This window comes from Carcharhinus amblyrhynchos, chromosome 28 (assembly GCF_965287045.1).
Source record: "Carcharhinus amblyrhynchos chromosome 28, sCarAmb.v2.hapA, whole genome shotgun sequence".
Classification (NCBI taxonomy): Eukaryota; Metazoa; Chordata; class Chondrichthyes; order Carcharhiniformes; family Carcharhinidae; genus Carcharhinus; species Carcharhinus amblyrhynchos.
In genome coordinates this window covers 5,730,821-5,746,726 of record NC_137351.1, presented here as the reverse complement: position 1 = coordinate 5,746,726, position 15,906 = coordinate 5,730,821, and the positions used below count along the sequence as shown (strand labels likewise).

Genomic DNA, 15,906 nt, shown 5'->3' with positions numbered 1-15,906 from the left:
CCTAGTTGCCCGAGGGCAGTTGAGAGTCAACCACATTGCTGTGGCCCTGGAGTCACCTACAGGCCAGACCAGGTAAGGACGGCAGATTTCCTTCCCTAAGGACATTAGTGAACCAGGTGGGTTTTTACAACAGTCAACAATGGTTTCATGGTCATCAGTAGATTCTTAATCCCAGATATTTTTTGTTGAATTCAAATTCCATCATCTGCCACGGCGGGATTCGAACCCAGCACCCCAGAACATTAGCTGAGTTTCTGGATTAATAGTCTAGCAATAATACCACAAGGCTGTTAGGGTAAAAGCAAAATACTGCCGATGCTGGAACCTGAAACGAAAACAGACATTGCTGGAAAATCTCCGCAGGTCAGACAGCTTCTGTGGATAGAAAACAGAGCCAACATTTAGTGTCAGGATGAAGCTTTGTCAGAGCTGTGTCAGGCAGAGTTCCTGCCATTCAGAAGCTGGGCAGGCAATCATGTTCAAATGCAATGCCCTCAATAATAAAATGCTGACACTCGCTGTCTAGATTTATCCTCCTGACCTGCTTGAAGCCGCTACTCCGATCAGGAGATCTGCTGTCATGTGACATTTCATTTGGCTATGACTTTCCATGACTAGCTATGGGGCCTATACTGTGTGAGGTCCAGACTCTCCACTTGCCCACTGGATGTGTCACACATTATGCAGTTCTCCAGCTTCTGCGCCGTTGTCCTACTAACCCCTCAGGATTCTTCTGCCTCTTCCTCCCTTCCCAGTTTTTGTGCACCTTGAAGGGGTGATGTCCCCCACACCACACCAGCTAAAGCTGATGGGTTCCTCACTTAGTCTTGCACAACTGTGGAGCCATGATCGTGGACTCTGGTCGTTGGTGCGATAGTTGGAGAGTTGTGGGATGTGATTTTTCCTACCCACACAAACCCTTTTTGACATTGTTGTGCGACTAATCGGGAAATCATTTGTTCCAGCCTGATAAAAATCTCCCTTATGCCCCTTGTAATTAATAATACACATTTGATGAAGGTGTTAATTGCAGTCAATGCCTTAGGTTTTGTACTCCAGGAAGAGTCAGCATTCTGAGGAAGGTGGGAGAGGGTGGTGGGAGGGGGGGGGGAGTAAGACCTCGAATATAACCCATGATGTGCAAATCTGCCTTGCGTTCAGACTGGGTTTTACAATAGTCTTACCTACTCCTCAGGTACTCCTGGTGCAGTAAGCGTCTCATTGAGAAGCGTTACACTTGGTCTAGTCAGCTGACCCTGGCTGACCTGATTCCCCTGGAGACAACTGCAAACTCAACCCGTCCACTGAAAAGCGAATGGCCAGAGAGATTGGTCATTGGCCACAATGTCAGCTTTGACAGGGCAAAGGTCAAAGAGCAATACTTGATGAAGGTGAGTCAACTAGTTGATAAATACGCTTCACTGGAATTGTCAGTGCTGTTTTCGGAATAAGAGGTTGATGGCAAAAAATAAAAACAGGAAATGGCTATCAGTAGTCCTGGGTCACATGTTGGTAGGGGGATAATTGGGGCATATGGATATATCTTAGTTCCCATATTAAACCCATCAGCAGTGTCCTTATTTTTATATAAAAGTTTGATTGTGTTGTTGCTTACAAATTGAAAAGCTGACCACAGTTTGGGAAACGCGATGTAGAGTTGATTGGGAGACATTAGTTCCTCAGCAGTACCGGCAGAACAGCTCAAATACGAAATCGCCAACCACTGGCTGGAGTGTATATTAATGTTTAGATGTTTACATCAGCAGTTTCATAGAGAACGTGCAAATGAAATTTGCATTAAGGGAGAGTTGACACGGTGATCTGATAGAAGTAAGGTTTTGTAACTAGGGAATCCATTAGATGTAAAATTTTTAATGCAGAAGAGAGAAACTGATCTCACAATTGAAGTAGGGGGACTATATACGTAGTACCTAGTGTTTATCATGCAAAATACTCAGTCAGTTGGTGCAGACCAGATGGGCCTCCTTGTGTACTGTAGAGATTCTATGATTCCAGCAGACCACTTGGCCCAACATTCATACTCCACACAAGCACCTTCCAGCATTCTACATCTAACCCTACCAGCACATCCTTCTCTTCCTCCTTCACAGTAACTCCTTTGCAGTGTTAGTGTAAGCCTACTTGTGACACTAATAAATAAATTTTAAAACTGCTTCCCCTTATATAGTTCAGTGCTGCTCTGGACTACTTGTGGTGGCGAGCTCCATGTTCCAACCAATCCCTGGGTAAAAAAAGTTTCTCCTGAATTCTCCATTGGAATTATTATTGACCATCTGATAGCAGTCCATCACTCAAATCAGCCTCCCGCCCATTGACTCTGTCTACACTTCCTGCTGCCTTGGAAAAGCAGCCAGCATAATTAAGGACCCCATGCATTCCGGACATACTCCCTTCCACCTTCTTCCTCGGGATAAAGCTACAAAACTCTGAGGTCACACATTAACCAACGCAAGAACAGCTTCTTCCCTGCTGCCATTAGACTTCTGAATCCTTGCATTAAGTTGATCTTTACACCCTAGCTAGATTATAACACTACATTCTGCACTCTCTCCTTTCCTCTGTACGGTATGCTTTGTCTGTATAATGCACAAGAAACAATACTTTTCACTATTCTAATACGTGTGACAATAATAAATCAAAATTTATGTACCCTTAAGCAGTTGATGGAGGGTCTCCTCGCACTCCCACACGTTTCTCCATTCTTGCTTCCTGGTCACTTTAAGCTCTCTCTGTGTAACCGTGTTCCTGGGATTGGTGTCTGACTGTTCATGGAATGTGAAATCGATTCACTCTCACTCTCTGTCTGCAGGGGACAGGGCTGCGCTTTCTGGACACGATGAGCCTGCACATGGCTATTTCTGGCCTGACTGGCTTCCAGCGCAGCCTCTGGATGGCGAGTAAAAAAGGGAAGAGGAGGGGTTTGGAAGAAGTAAAACAGCACGTCAAACGGACCGCCAACAAGCCCAGAGGCTTGGGGGTAAGAGCCACAAAATATCCTTGTACTCACCGACTTGAAAGACGAAGGTATGAAAATGATTTGAATCTTGAATGGTAGCTGAAGTGAAAGTAAACAGGAGCATGACGAGTTTAAATCCTTGTGCCAAGTTGGTGGCACAGTGGTTAGCACTGCTGCCTAGCAGCGCGAGGGACCTGGATTCAATTCCCGGATTGGGGCACTATCTGCGCAGAGTTTGCACATTCTCCCCGTGTCTGCACGGATTTCCTCCGGGTGCTCTGGTTTCCTCCCACAGTCAGAAAGACATGCTGCTTGGGTGCATTGGCCATACTAAATTCTCCCTCAGTGTACCCCAACAGGTGCCGGAGTGTGGCAACTAGAGGATTTTCACAATCACTTCATTGCAGTGTTAATGTCAACCTACTTGTGACAAGTAAATAAATAAAATCTAAAGTAAACTTTTAAAAAAAATGTCAGAGACAGAGCATTGGATTGTCATCCATATTGTCAATCTGTGGGTGAAATATTTATACCTCTCCACCTCCCAGGTGACAAGTCACCCTTCCTATAGAGCTTTTGACCTTATTGCTTTATAGAAGGGTATTTAGATAGTTCCTGCCCTGTATCGACGTACTTTTTTAGACGCGTTTCCTCCATTACTTTTATCCTCTCATTCAGAGGGCAAGTATGTGCTTGTTTGAAGTTACTGTGGCCAGGACCACCCGGATGGCGCCCTCAGATCCTTCCCTTCCTGTTAGACTTACTATTTTCTCAATGATCACATCCACGTAGGATGGCATTCGCAGTGGGCTCAACCTGTATCTGTGCTGCATGGCATTAAGCACTCCAGCACCTTAGTAGATGTTACATTTAGATTGGGTAGTAGTTTAGCATAGGTGTCCATAGATTGGGTGGGAAGCACATGTCAGTTACTGGGAGATAAATGTGAACTCCATTTCTGCAGCAAGAAAGGTTACCCCGAGGAGGAATGTCAGTTTAATAAATAAATGTCGGCAGACAATGAGAGTCATGAATCATTGGCTTTGTGAGGTGGGGCAACATCAGGAACTTTTTAATCTTGTGAGTTTGCTCTTGGCATTTCGGGAAGAGGGATGTACCCACACACTGAAGTGAAATCTAAAGGGGCTTGGGCTCTCTGTTTTCATAAAATCCATCGTAGGATCATAGGGCCTGATTTTACCATTTTGATTCTAAGTGCTGGATCTGGGCGTAAAGCAGATCCGATTTAGAAATCTGCTTTCAGGCGCCCCCATATGCGCTCAGCCTGAGAAAAAAAATCACGGGTCCCATTCTCACTGTGGGCAGGGCTTAGCACGGCCAAAACGATCGGAGCTCTGAACTGCGCAGTCAGAAAAACGTTTGAGAAAGCGTGTCTGGATCGGCTCGCTCCCAGGCTGCAGAAAGCGGAGAAAGTGGCCTGGGAGCAAAAGGCGGGAGCGATGGTGCACACACATATCACTGTCCCCCTTATCCACCCACCCCTCCCTCCTCCCGCTACCCAAACCGATCGCGTTCCCTACCCCCTTCTCTCCCCACACTTCACCCCGCACCGATCGCCCGCAGAGAGGATCCCCTACCAGAGATCCATCTAGCCTCCTGCCCCCCCCAACCACCAGTGAGCAATTGCTCCCGCCCCCCTCATTCGATGAGGCCATTCAACTTATCGAGTCTGCACTAATCACAACCCCGCCTATCCCCATAGCCCCATGCATTTACACTAATTAGCCCCCCTGACACTAAGGGACAATAAACTCAACCCGCACATTTTTGGATTGTGGGAGGATACCGGAGCACCTGGAGGAAACCCACGCAGACACGGAGAGAATGTGCAAACTCCACAGAGCCAGTGACCCAAGCCTGGAATTGAACCCGGACCCTCGGTGCTGTGAGGCAACAGTGCTAACCACTGTGTCACTGTGCCACCCAACCATGAGCATTTCTAGCTCCTGTCATCAGTGGGCTCAAAGTTTGGTGGGATTCATTGTCAAAGATTGGAGGTGTTGTGGATAGTTTGGAGGGATGTCAGAAGTTGTAGCGTGACATAGATAGGATGCAAGACTGGGCGGGGAAGTGCCACATGGACTTCAAACCGGATAAGTGTATGGTGGTTCATTTTGGCAGATCCGATGGGATGAAGGAATATAATATTAAGAGTAAGACTCTTAGCAGTGTGGAAGATCAGAAGGATCGTGGGGTCCAGCTTCATAGGACTCTCAAATCGGCTTCGCAGGTAGAGGATGTGGTTAAGAAGGCGTATGGTGTACTGGCCTTCATCAATCGAGGAATTGAGTTCAGGAGTCAGGAGATAATGTTGCAGCTTTATAAGACCCTGGTCAGACCCCACTTGGAGTACTGTGCTCAGTTCTGGTCACCTCATTACAGGAGGGATGTGGAAGCCATTGAAAGGGTGCAGAGGAGATTTACAAGGATGTTGCCTGGATTGGGTGGCATGCCTTACGAGGATAGGTTGAGAGAGCTGGGTCTTTTCTCCTTGGAGGAACCTGATAGAGGTGTATAAGATGCTGAGAGGTATTGATCAGGTGGATTCTCAGAGTCTTTTCCCCAGGGCTGAAATGGCTGCCACAAGAGGACACAGGTTTAGGGTGCTGGGGAGTAGGTACAGAGGAGGTGATAGGGGTAAGTTTTCACTCAGGGTGGTGGATGCATGGAATCGGCTGCCAGCGGTGGTGGTGGAGGCAGATTCGATAGGGTCTTTTAAGAGACTTCTGCATGAATACATGGGACTTAGTAGGATTGAGGGTTATAGGTAAGCCTAGTAGAAATATGATCGGCGCAACTTGTGGGCCGTAGGGCCTGTTTGTGCTGTAGTTTTTCTATGTTCTAAATATTGGAACAGAAACAGATGATTTGGCTATGTTTGTGTTGCAGACCGGAGCCTGGGACTGGGTCAACATTAGCAGCATCAATAATCTCCCTGATGTCCATGCACTCTACGTGGGGGGAAAGCCTCTTGAGAAGGAGGCTCGTGAGAGCTTCATCAAAGGCACAATGAAAAGTATTCGAGAGGACTTCCAGGTACAACAACAAGTAGACCACTGATTATTCTCTCACTTCATCGTATAGCACACAAAAGATCTAAAAAAAAGTACTGTTTTCAAGTGTTTGGTTAAATAAATAATAAAAGTTAGTGACATTGGGATTATACATTCCTCAAAAGTGGATTTGTGATTGTCTTAATTTTCAACTTCTGTGTTTTCAAATTTGTGTACAGTTCTGGTCGCCCTATTATAGAAAGGATACGGTGGCACAGTGGTTAGCACTGCTGCCTCGCAGCGCCAGGAATCCAGATTTGATTCCCTGCTTGGGTTACCGTCTGTGAGTAGTCTGCACGTTCTCCCCGTGTCTGCGTGGGTTTCCTCCGGGTGCTCCAGTTTTGTTCCACAATCCAAAGATGTGCAGGGTGGGTGAATTGGCCATGCTAAATTCTTCCTCAGTATACCCAAACAGATGCTGGAGAATTTTTAGCATCTAGAGGATTTTCATAGTAACTTCATTGCAGTATTAATGTAAACCTACTTGTGACTTATATTTTTAAACTAGAAAGAGTACAGAAAAGATTTACTAGGAAAGATTTACTGCTCCCAGGAATTGATGGTTTGAGTTATAAGGAGTGGCTGGATAGACGGGCACTCTTTTCCCTGGAGTGTAAGAGTGAGCTTATAGAGGTACACAAAGTAATGAGGGGCATAGACAAGGTAGGTAGTCAACATCTTTTCCCAAAGGTAGGGGAGTCTAAAACTAGAGGGCGTAGGTTTAAGGTGAGAGATACAGAAGGGTCCAGAGGGGTACTCTTTTTTCACACAGAGGGTGGTGAGTGTCTGGAACAAGCTGCCAGAGGTAGTTTTGGAGGTGGGTACAATTTTGTCTTTTAAAAAACATTTCAACAGTTACATGGGTGAAATGGGTATAAAGGGATGTGGGCCAAATGTGGGCAATTGGGACTAGCTTAGTGGTTTAAAAAAAACAGAAGGGCGGCATGGACAAGTTTGGCCGAAGGGCCTGTTTCCATGCTGTAAACCTGTATGACTCTATCTCTCCATGTCCTCACCTCTCCCTACCCCTGTAACTTCCTTCAGCCCTCTAATCTATCTGTGCTCCTCCAATTCTGGTCACTTGTGCATCTACATTTTTAATCACTCCATCATTGCTGCCAAAGCCTGGCCTAAGCTCCGGATTTTCCTCTCTCAACCTCTCTTATCTCTCTACCTCCCTTATTTCATTTAAGATTTCATAAAATGCACCCCTCTCACCAAGATCTCACTTAATGGTATCAGTTTGATAATGTTGTCAAATGCCTTGGGATACTTTACAATCTTAAAAGGTGTTATGTGTAGCTTTGAACTAAAATCTCCTGACACTTACAGACATATAAAGTTAAAATTTATTTATTAGTGTGACAAGTAGGCTTACGTTAACACTGCAATGAAAATCCCCAAGACACCATGCTGTGGTGTCACACTAATAAATAAACTTTTAAACTGACATTCTGGGCTAAAACGAGGTATCTAGATCAGAATGTTCCCATGGGAAGAGTCCAGGAAAAAACACAGGAAGACAATTTATCATCTGTGAGAATTGCTTTATTTTTAATAACTCCATTTTGTGTTTAATATTCCAATGTGATGACAGGAACTGATGCAATACTGTGCACAAGACGTTAAGGCTACTTATGAGGTGTTTTGTGAGGAGCTTCCACTCTTTCTAGAAAGGTGAGTCATCTTTTCTGAATGACCGCTCTGATCCTTGTTTCCCTTTCTGACCATCAGCCAGTGTAGGCGGGTGGAAGGGCAGTAGTCCCTGTGTCACCTCCTGCCTGCCAATGTAACATTTGCTGAAATATTGATACTATATAAGAGCACTAAAGGCGCTACCTAATGTAGACTGACCACACATGCATAACACACGGGCATGCATACAAGTGCGTGTGCACACACTGGCATGTGTGCACACATACACTGGCACACACAACACAGGTGCGTGCACATACACAGACCAAGTGCTTTGGTCATGGACTAGATCCCAGTCAATGTAGCTGATTTCAGCAAGATTTTGTTAAAGGTGTTTCCCATTCACACGGTCGCAGAGCTGTGGAGGGTAGATATTGGCAAGGGTTTCTGCTCCCAAACATTTCCCGTGGACTGTTGCTGGAAAGTGCATGTGTTTGGTGGCAAGTGTTTACTTGTGATTGCTTTGCCCCATTTTGAATGTTGCATTTCCCTGTTGCAGACTACATTTTGAATAGGGGAATGAGAGAGGGGAGCTTCTGGTACTGCACCTCTCATAGGTTTGAGGAGTAAATATCACAGATGTATGGGTTGCTGCCTGCTAAGTATGAAGAGAGGTCTGTCTACCTCCATATTATTTAGTACAGAAGCCGTGTATCTCCTAGTCATAGCAATGAATTGCCTCTCTTGACAAAGGTGGTTGGTCTCCCATTGTTTAGTAGGCATTGAAGAAAAGTCACTGTGTACTCAAAATGTTAACTCTGTTTCTTTCTTCAGACCTGCTGAGTTTTTTTCAGCACTTTCTGTTTTTATTCCTTGGCATTGAAGTGGCCAATGCCCTTATCCATGTTCCAGGACTTCTTCCTGAAAAAACAGTTAACAAGTTGCCCATAATTAGAATAGAATCACAGAATAGAATCTCTACAGTGCAGTTTGAGACCACTCGGCCCATCAAGTCTGCACCAAGTCTCTGACAGCGCACCATCCCCAGACCCTATCCCTGTAACCCCACATATTACCCCACTAATCCCCCTAACCTCCACATCTCTGGACACTAAGGGGAAATTTGATTTGGCCAATCCACCTAACCCGTACATCTTTGCAGTCGGAGGTAACCCACGCAGACATGAGGAGAACATGTAAACACAGAGCCACCCAGGGCTGGAATCGAATCCAGATCCCTGGAGCTGTGAGGCAGCAGTGCTAACGACTGTGCCACTGTACTTGCCCCATGGTTGGGGATGTCACTGGCCAGAGGTCCAGTGACGCTTACTGCTTCTTCGCTGGGTTGTGGACATGCTCTGTACCACACGCAAACACTAACTTTGGCCTCTCCTTTCTGATTAGGTGCCCACATCCAGTGACCTTTGCTGGCATGCTAGAGATGGGACAGTGCTACCTTCCTGTAAATCACAATTGGAAACGATACCAGGATGAGGCACAGAGTACCTATGAAGAGTTGCAACGAGAAATGAAGCAGTCTCTCATGAACCTGGCCAATGATTCCTGCCAGTTACTTTACAATGAAAGGTACGTTAATTTATTTTTAATGTTTGCTTGTCAGAGCCTTGTACTAAGTGGGATTTTATTACATTCTTGGTTCAAACATGAACAAAATTGTCAAATGCCAGAGGTGAGGTGAGAATGTCCTTGACATCAAAGCAGCATCTGACTGAGACAACAAGGAGTCCTAGCAAAACTGGAGTCAATGGGAATCAGGAGGAAAACCCTCTACTGATTGTAGTCTTATCTGCCAAAAAGGAAGGTAGTTGTGGATGTTGGAGGTCAATCATCCCACTTTTAGGACATCACTGCAAGAGTCCCTGCACCCTGTTCAGCACCATTCGCGACTCCTCAAATACTGAAGTCCATGTCCAAATGCAGCAATATCCAGGGTTATCAAGCGGAAAGTAACTTTTGCGCCACACAAGTGCCAGGCAATGACCATCTCCAACAAGAGAGTATCTAACTATTGTCCCTTGACATTCAACAAAATTACTATTGTTGAAGCCCCGTTATCAATTTCCTGGGAGTTACCATTGACCAGAAACTGAACTGCACTACCCATATAAATGCTATGGCTACCAGAGCAACTCAAAGGCTAGGAATCCTGTGGCAAGCATCTTATCTCCTGACCATCCTCCCCAAAAGCCTATCCATCATCTACAAGGCACAAGTCAGGAGTGTGATCGGAATACTATCCACTCACTTGGATGAGTGCAGCTCCAACAACACTCAAGAAGCTTAACAGTACCCAGGATAAAGCAGCCTGCTTGATTGCTACCCCTTCCACAAATATACAATCCCTCCACCACCAGTGAACAATGGCAGCAGCATATACTTTTCTACAAGATGCACTGCAGGAACTCACTAAGGCTTCTTAGGCAGCATCTTCCAAACTTATGACCACTGCCGTCTAGAAGGACAGGAATAGCAGATACTGCTGCTGGGAACACCAGCACCTGCAAGTTTCCCTCCAAGTCACTCACCATCTTGACATGAAAATATATTGCCATTCCTTCACTGTCGATGGGTCAAAATCCTGGAACTCCCTCCCTCGCAACATTGTGAGTGTGCGTACACCTCATGGACTGCAGCGGTTCAAGAAGGCAGCTCATCACCACCTTTTGAAGGGAAATTAGGGCTGGATAGTGCCCACACCCTGCAAAAATGAATTTCAGAAAAGTTTCTATAGTGCATAATTTAGGCTGACACTTCAGTGCAGGACCAAGGGAGTGCTCCATAATTGTGGTGTGGATTTTCAAATGAGGTGTTAAACTGAATCTCTGTCTGCCTGTTCAGGTGAATATAGAGACCCCGTGTTACTATTTAAAGAGGAATCTTGGAAGGGAGTTTGTCCCATATCCTGGCCAACCATCCTCCCTCAATCAATGTGGCCAGCTAGGTGAACTGGTCATTCAGCTGAGTGGATCTTTGCTTTTACAGAATGACATTTGACAAAAGAACAGCAAGAACTGCACTGCTAAATCATTCATTATGTGACGTGCTTTGAGATCTGGAGTGTAGTTTGACTCTCAGTCTTTTAGGTCCACATACAACAAGGATCACCGTCGTTACTTTTCTGAATTTCATTGACATTTATCAACTAGTGTGCGATGATTCTAAATGCAGCAAACACCAGAATGGTGATGATTTTGCAGGTTTTCAAGGAGGAATTGGACAACTTTACTTTAGGAAGTAAAAGATGTACATTTCACCCTGGAGACAGGTATTGCAAAATTGTTTAAACTGAGGTCACTCGGATGGACCAAGCTGGGTGACAAGTTGCTTGTTGCTATGACTGTATGGTTGATGGGTGAGGGATGCCTTGCTGTCATCTTTTATGACTCCCTGATTTTCAGGTACAAAGATGACCCCTGGTTGTGGGACCTTGAATGGGACACCCAAGAGTTTAAACAGAAGAAGAACAGCGGGAAAAAGAAGAACGGATCAGTCGGCACCAGTGAAGTTGCAAATTGCAGCTCAGTGACAGAGTCTGAGGAAGGTGAGTTAATTCTGGAAGTTACCATTGAAGTTTCCTTCCTTAACACAACTTAAATTGGGCTTTTGAAATTCTGGATATGAAGTGTTTGTTCAGTGGAGAGTTCACCTTGATGATACTACCTGATGAGGATCAGATAGTGAATGTGCTTGGAGGTTCTCACCTACTTATTCTTCCCTGCTTTGAAAGGCTTGAACAAAATGAGGCTGTGCTGTTGGCTTTGTTAAAATTCCAGTGCAAAAAACTAAAGCTTTGCTTCTTTGCCATTATAAATGGAGCTGATTGCCACGTCTATAGCGCCATTGCAGCAAACTTTGTCCTGCCCTGAGTGTTCTCTTGTAAGTTGGTGCTACACCTCTGCAAGTTGTTATTGCTGAATCATGGAATGATTAATTTAAGTCCAGCAACACAACTATATTTAGTGTGTCTTCAATTGATGCTCAAGATGATTTGTCTATCCGAAGGCTCTACCTTCCTGTTCATTACTGTACGCCACCACTTGTGTTGCTCAGTGACTTGATGGGGTAAAATCTGAGTTTACTGAGAATGGAGTTAGACCTTTGTTTTGAGTTAGACTCATGTTTCCCAATCCCCATGTATTAAAGTGCCACCCTTGGCTCAGTGGTGATGCTCTTGCCAAAATATCATGGATTGAATTCTCACTCCGGAGACCGGAGCACACTATCAGAGGTACCATAAGATGTAGAAGCAGACCATTTATTTAATACATCAAATCTACTCAACCATTCAATGAGACCGTGACTGATCTAATATGATGATACTCAAATCCACCTTCCCACCTTATTCCCGTAACCCTTACTGATTTCCCTATCTCAGCCTTGAATGTACTTAACCCAGCCTGTACCATCCTCTGCAGTGAAGAATTCAACAGATTCATTACTCTCTTGAGAGAATAATTTCCTCCTTACCTGTCTCAAATGAGCAACTCCCTTACTCTAAGAATATACCCTCTGGTCCTAGACTGTCCCACAAGGGAAAACAACCTCTCAGCATCTACCCACATCTTTCAGCTGTGACATCAAAGGCCTAGACTTTCCCCTAAGTTGGACATCAAAGATCTCTGGGAGCTATTTGAAGATGTGCAGGGGATTTCCCCCAATGCCTCTCCGATATTTATACCTCAACCAAAGTCAGTAAAACAGTGTGGTAAGTCTATGGAGGCAGAGGTCCCTTCACCAAAATCCCTTTATTTCCAAACTCTAACAGCCATACACAGAGTGCTGTCAGTTAGCAGTCTATCCTCAGGGCTATTAGAGGAACTGATACTCCCAGTTAAGTACAAGTCAAAGACTCCCTGATTGGCCTATCAATTGGGTCCTTAATCAGGGAATTCATACTCCAATAGGCCAATCTCAATGGCGTGATTGAAGTCATTACGAACAGATTGTCATCTCATTGCTGTCTCTGAGATATTGCAGTGTAAAAATTACTGTCCAATTTCCTTTCTTTCCAAGTGACTACACTTCAAAAGTACCAAGACTATGAAAGACTGTATAAATGCAAGCTTATTTCTTTTTTGCTGTTTGCTCATGGAGCACAGTGTCTCCTTGCAACCCTCTGCATTTTATTGTCATCTATTTACATCTTGAGGTCTCTTTTCTGATACTGTAGTTATCTTTTCACAGATCCAGGACCTCCCTCAGAAGAAGAAGAGGAGGAGATGAAATCTAAGAAGAGTAGAGCCCTCCTGAATAGTCTACATCAGACTGTCAGTCTTCTTCCAAAGAGGAGGCAGCATCTACCAGGCCATCCAGGGTCAGTGGGCTACATTAAAAAATAAACTTATCTTTACTGGCTTCACTGATGTGGTTCATTTAATGTGATTGGAAACCACGAGGGAAATTACAGCTTCAATCCAGATAATATGCTTTAGATCTGCTCTAACTGGTACTCTGAAAGGAGCCCGGTGACTTCCTCTTCTGGAATGTGCAATGTGCTGACAGGTCCCACCTGGCTGTGATGTCCATGGACACCCATTTCTCTAAGTTCAAACATGAAGATTGGTCATTTGGACAAAGCAACAGATAGTTACTATTATCCGTAACATTGTAACTCAGTATGAGGGACCATTGAAAATTGAGTTGAAGGTGGATTTTGGCCAGGTTTAGACTGAGGAGCCAAGTTTGCAAGGTAAGGCTGTTAAACTCAGCCATGAGACAGTACTGAGTCCATTTCCTTGCTGTACCCTTGCAGATGGTATCGGAAACTGTGTCTGAAGTGGAATGATCCACAGTGGTTGCCAGGACCCAGCCTCATTAGCCTCCAAATGAGGGTCACTCCAAAGCTGATGCGGTTGACCTGGGATGGATTCCCACTGCACTATTCGGAGACTCATGGGTGGGGGTACCTGGTCCCCGGAAGAAAAGACAACTTACCAACTAACCCCAGTGAGACAGATGCGCCTTCCTGTCCGTACAAGTAAGTTAAGACTTTTTTCTATATCACAAGCAGTGAAGCAGTTTCCTCTCTGACTGGACTATGTTAGACAATCGAATACCCATTCCTTGCCGTTTACACTTGAAGGATTTTCCTGATGGGCTCACAGCACCAACCAGTGTGACATTGGACCAAACAGAGCAATGCAATCCATTTTCAATCTCCGGTTTCTACGGAACAAACTGATCTAAATGGCCTTGAGTCAGTCAGGGCACATCTCCTAAAGGGGAAAATAGCAATTCAAGTTGAGGTTCACGGTGATTTGCATAAAGAGGGATCTTCAAGAAATGTCAAACAGTTTATCCTATTTTTTCCAACTCTCTTCCTGCTCCTATTTGCATCTTCATTGGTGGCTGTACTCTCAGCCACCTGGACAAAAACTCTGGAATTCCTTCCCTGAAATCTCCACATCCCTAACACTCTCTCTCCTTTAAAAAGCTCTTTAAAAACTGCCTCTTTGACTACAAACATATGGCCATCTCCCCTGTTATCTTCGACTATTGCTCGGTGTTAAGTTTGTGTGTTTACAGAATTGTGATACACCCTGGGACATTTTACTACACTAAAGATGCTTTATAAATGTGACTACACTGTGCCTTTAAGAAATGGATAAATGTCATGTTTCTTGTGCAGGATTTTTTTTAGCAGTCAGTTTCATTAACCGGCACTGCTTTGTCTGTAACCAGCAGCCCGTATTGTTACTGCAGCAGCATAATTGACCTTAATTGCTGAAATGTTTGTTTTAATCTGGGCTAATGCTGTTTTGGTTTTTGTGGTATTTTTCCTGTAGGGTTTTTCAGAGTAGGGCTTGATTAGGTTGGTTTAACAGAAAAAATAATGTGAATGGGTGGAGCTAGGCTTATGCAGAGAAATAAACTCAGTTGCTGCTTGGTATCTTTGGAGAGAGGTCTCTGCCCCTGTGTCTCTGTCTCTCTGTAGACTTGGAGACTGTGATCTGCCAGGAAATAAGTCTTTCTGTATGGGAGCCAGAAGACGGGTGTCTTTCTGTATCTGTCCTGAGGGGTTAAAAGGCTGGAAACATAGCACTCGCGTGAGCATGTCCGTTTTTGCAAACTGGTTCTGAAGAAGGATCTATGTCTTTAGGGATACTGCTTACATTGGAACTATTGAGATAGGTAGCTGTTAAGAATTATACCTTGTCATGTTTAAGGACTTCATTTAGTACATGTTATTATAATACTTTTTGTTATATTTTAACTTTGTTGTTAAATAAGGTTTGTTCTGATAAAAGCTTCCTAGTTAATGTACATTAACGATTTGGAGGAAGGAACTGAAGGCACTGTTGCTAAGTTTGCAGATGATACAAAAATATGTAGAGGGACAGGTAGTATTGAGGAAGCAGGGAGGGCTGCAGAGGGACTTGGAAAGGTTAGAAGAGTGGACGAAGAAGTGGCAAATGGAATGTAATGTGGAAAAGTGTGAGGTAATGCACTTTGGAAGGAGAAATGAAGGCAAAGACTGTTTTCCAAATGGGAAAATGCTTAGGAAATCAAAAACACAAAAGGGACTTGGGGGTCCTTGTTCAAGATTCTCTTAAGGTTAACGTGTAAGTTCAGTCGGCAGTTAGGAAGGCAAATGCAACGTTAGCATTCATGCTGAGAGGGCTAGAATTCAAGAGCAGAGATATACTTCTGAGGCTGCATAAGGCTCTGGTCAGACCCCATTTGGAGTATTGTGAGCAGTTTTGGGCCCCATATCTAAGGAAGGATGTACTGGCCTTGGAAAGGGTCCAGAGGAGATTCGCAATAATGAACCTTGGAATGAGGGGCTTGTTATATGAGGAATGATTGAGGGCCCTGGGTCTGTACTCGTTGGAGTTCAGGAGGATGAGTGGGATCTAATTCAAATTTACAGGATACTGCGAGGCTGGATAGAGAGAACGTGGAGAGGATGTTTCCACTGCTAAGAAGAACTAGAACCAGAGGGCACAACCTCAGGCTAAAGGGACAATCCTTTAAAACAGAGATGAGGAGGAATTTCTTCAGCCAGAGTGTGGTGAATCTGTGGAATTCTTTGCTGCAGAAAAGGCTGTGGAGGCCGGGTCATTGAGTGTCTTTAAGACAGAGATAGATAGGTTCTTGATTGATAAGGGGATCAGGAGGTTATGGGGAAAAGGCAGGAGAATGGGGATGAGAAAAATATCAGCCATGATTGAATGGTGGAGCAGACTCGATGGGCCGAGT

At 44.6% G+C, this 15,906-nt stretch overlaps 1 protein-coding gene across 3 annotated transcripts in view; it reads left to right on the top strand.

Moving 5' to 3' along the window:
• The window catches only part of polg (polymerase (DNA directed), gamma), a 55,440-nt gene that overhangs the window by 4,008 nt on the left and 35,526 nt on the right, over nt 1-15,906 (top strand). For all 3 annotated transcript variants that reach the window (XM_080214273.1, XM_080214274.1, XM_080214275.1), the window contains 8 exons: nt 1,196-1,391; nt 2,831-2,998; nt 5,888-6,034; nt 7,649-7,728; nt 9,091-9,273; nt 11,106-11,248; nt 12,892-13,021; nt 13,460-13,684. In XM_080214273.1, the coding sequence (XP_080070399.1) occupies nt 1,196-1,391; nt 2,831-2,998; nt 5,888-6,034; nt 7,649-7,728; nt 9,091-9,273; nt 11,106-11,248; nt 12,892-13,021; nt 13,460-13,684 (1,272 nt within the window). The remainder of the gene's footprint in view (nt 1-1,195; nt 1,392-2,830; nt 2,999-5,887; nt 6,035-7,648; nt 7,729-9,090; nt 9,274-11,105; nt 11,249-12,891; nt 13,022-13,459; nt 13,685-15,906) is intronic.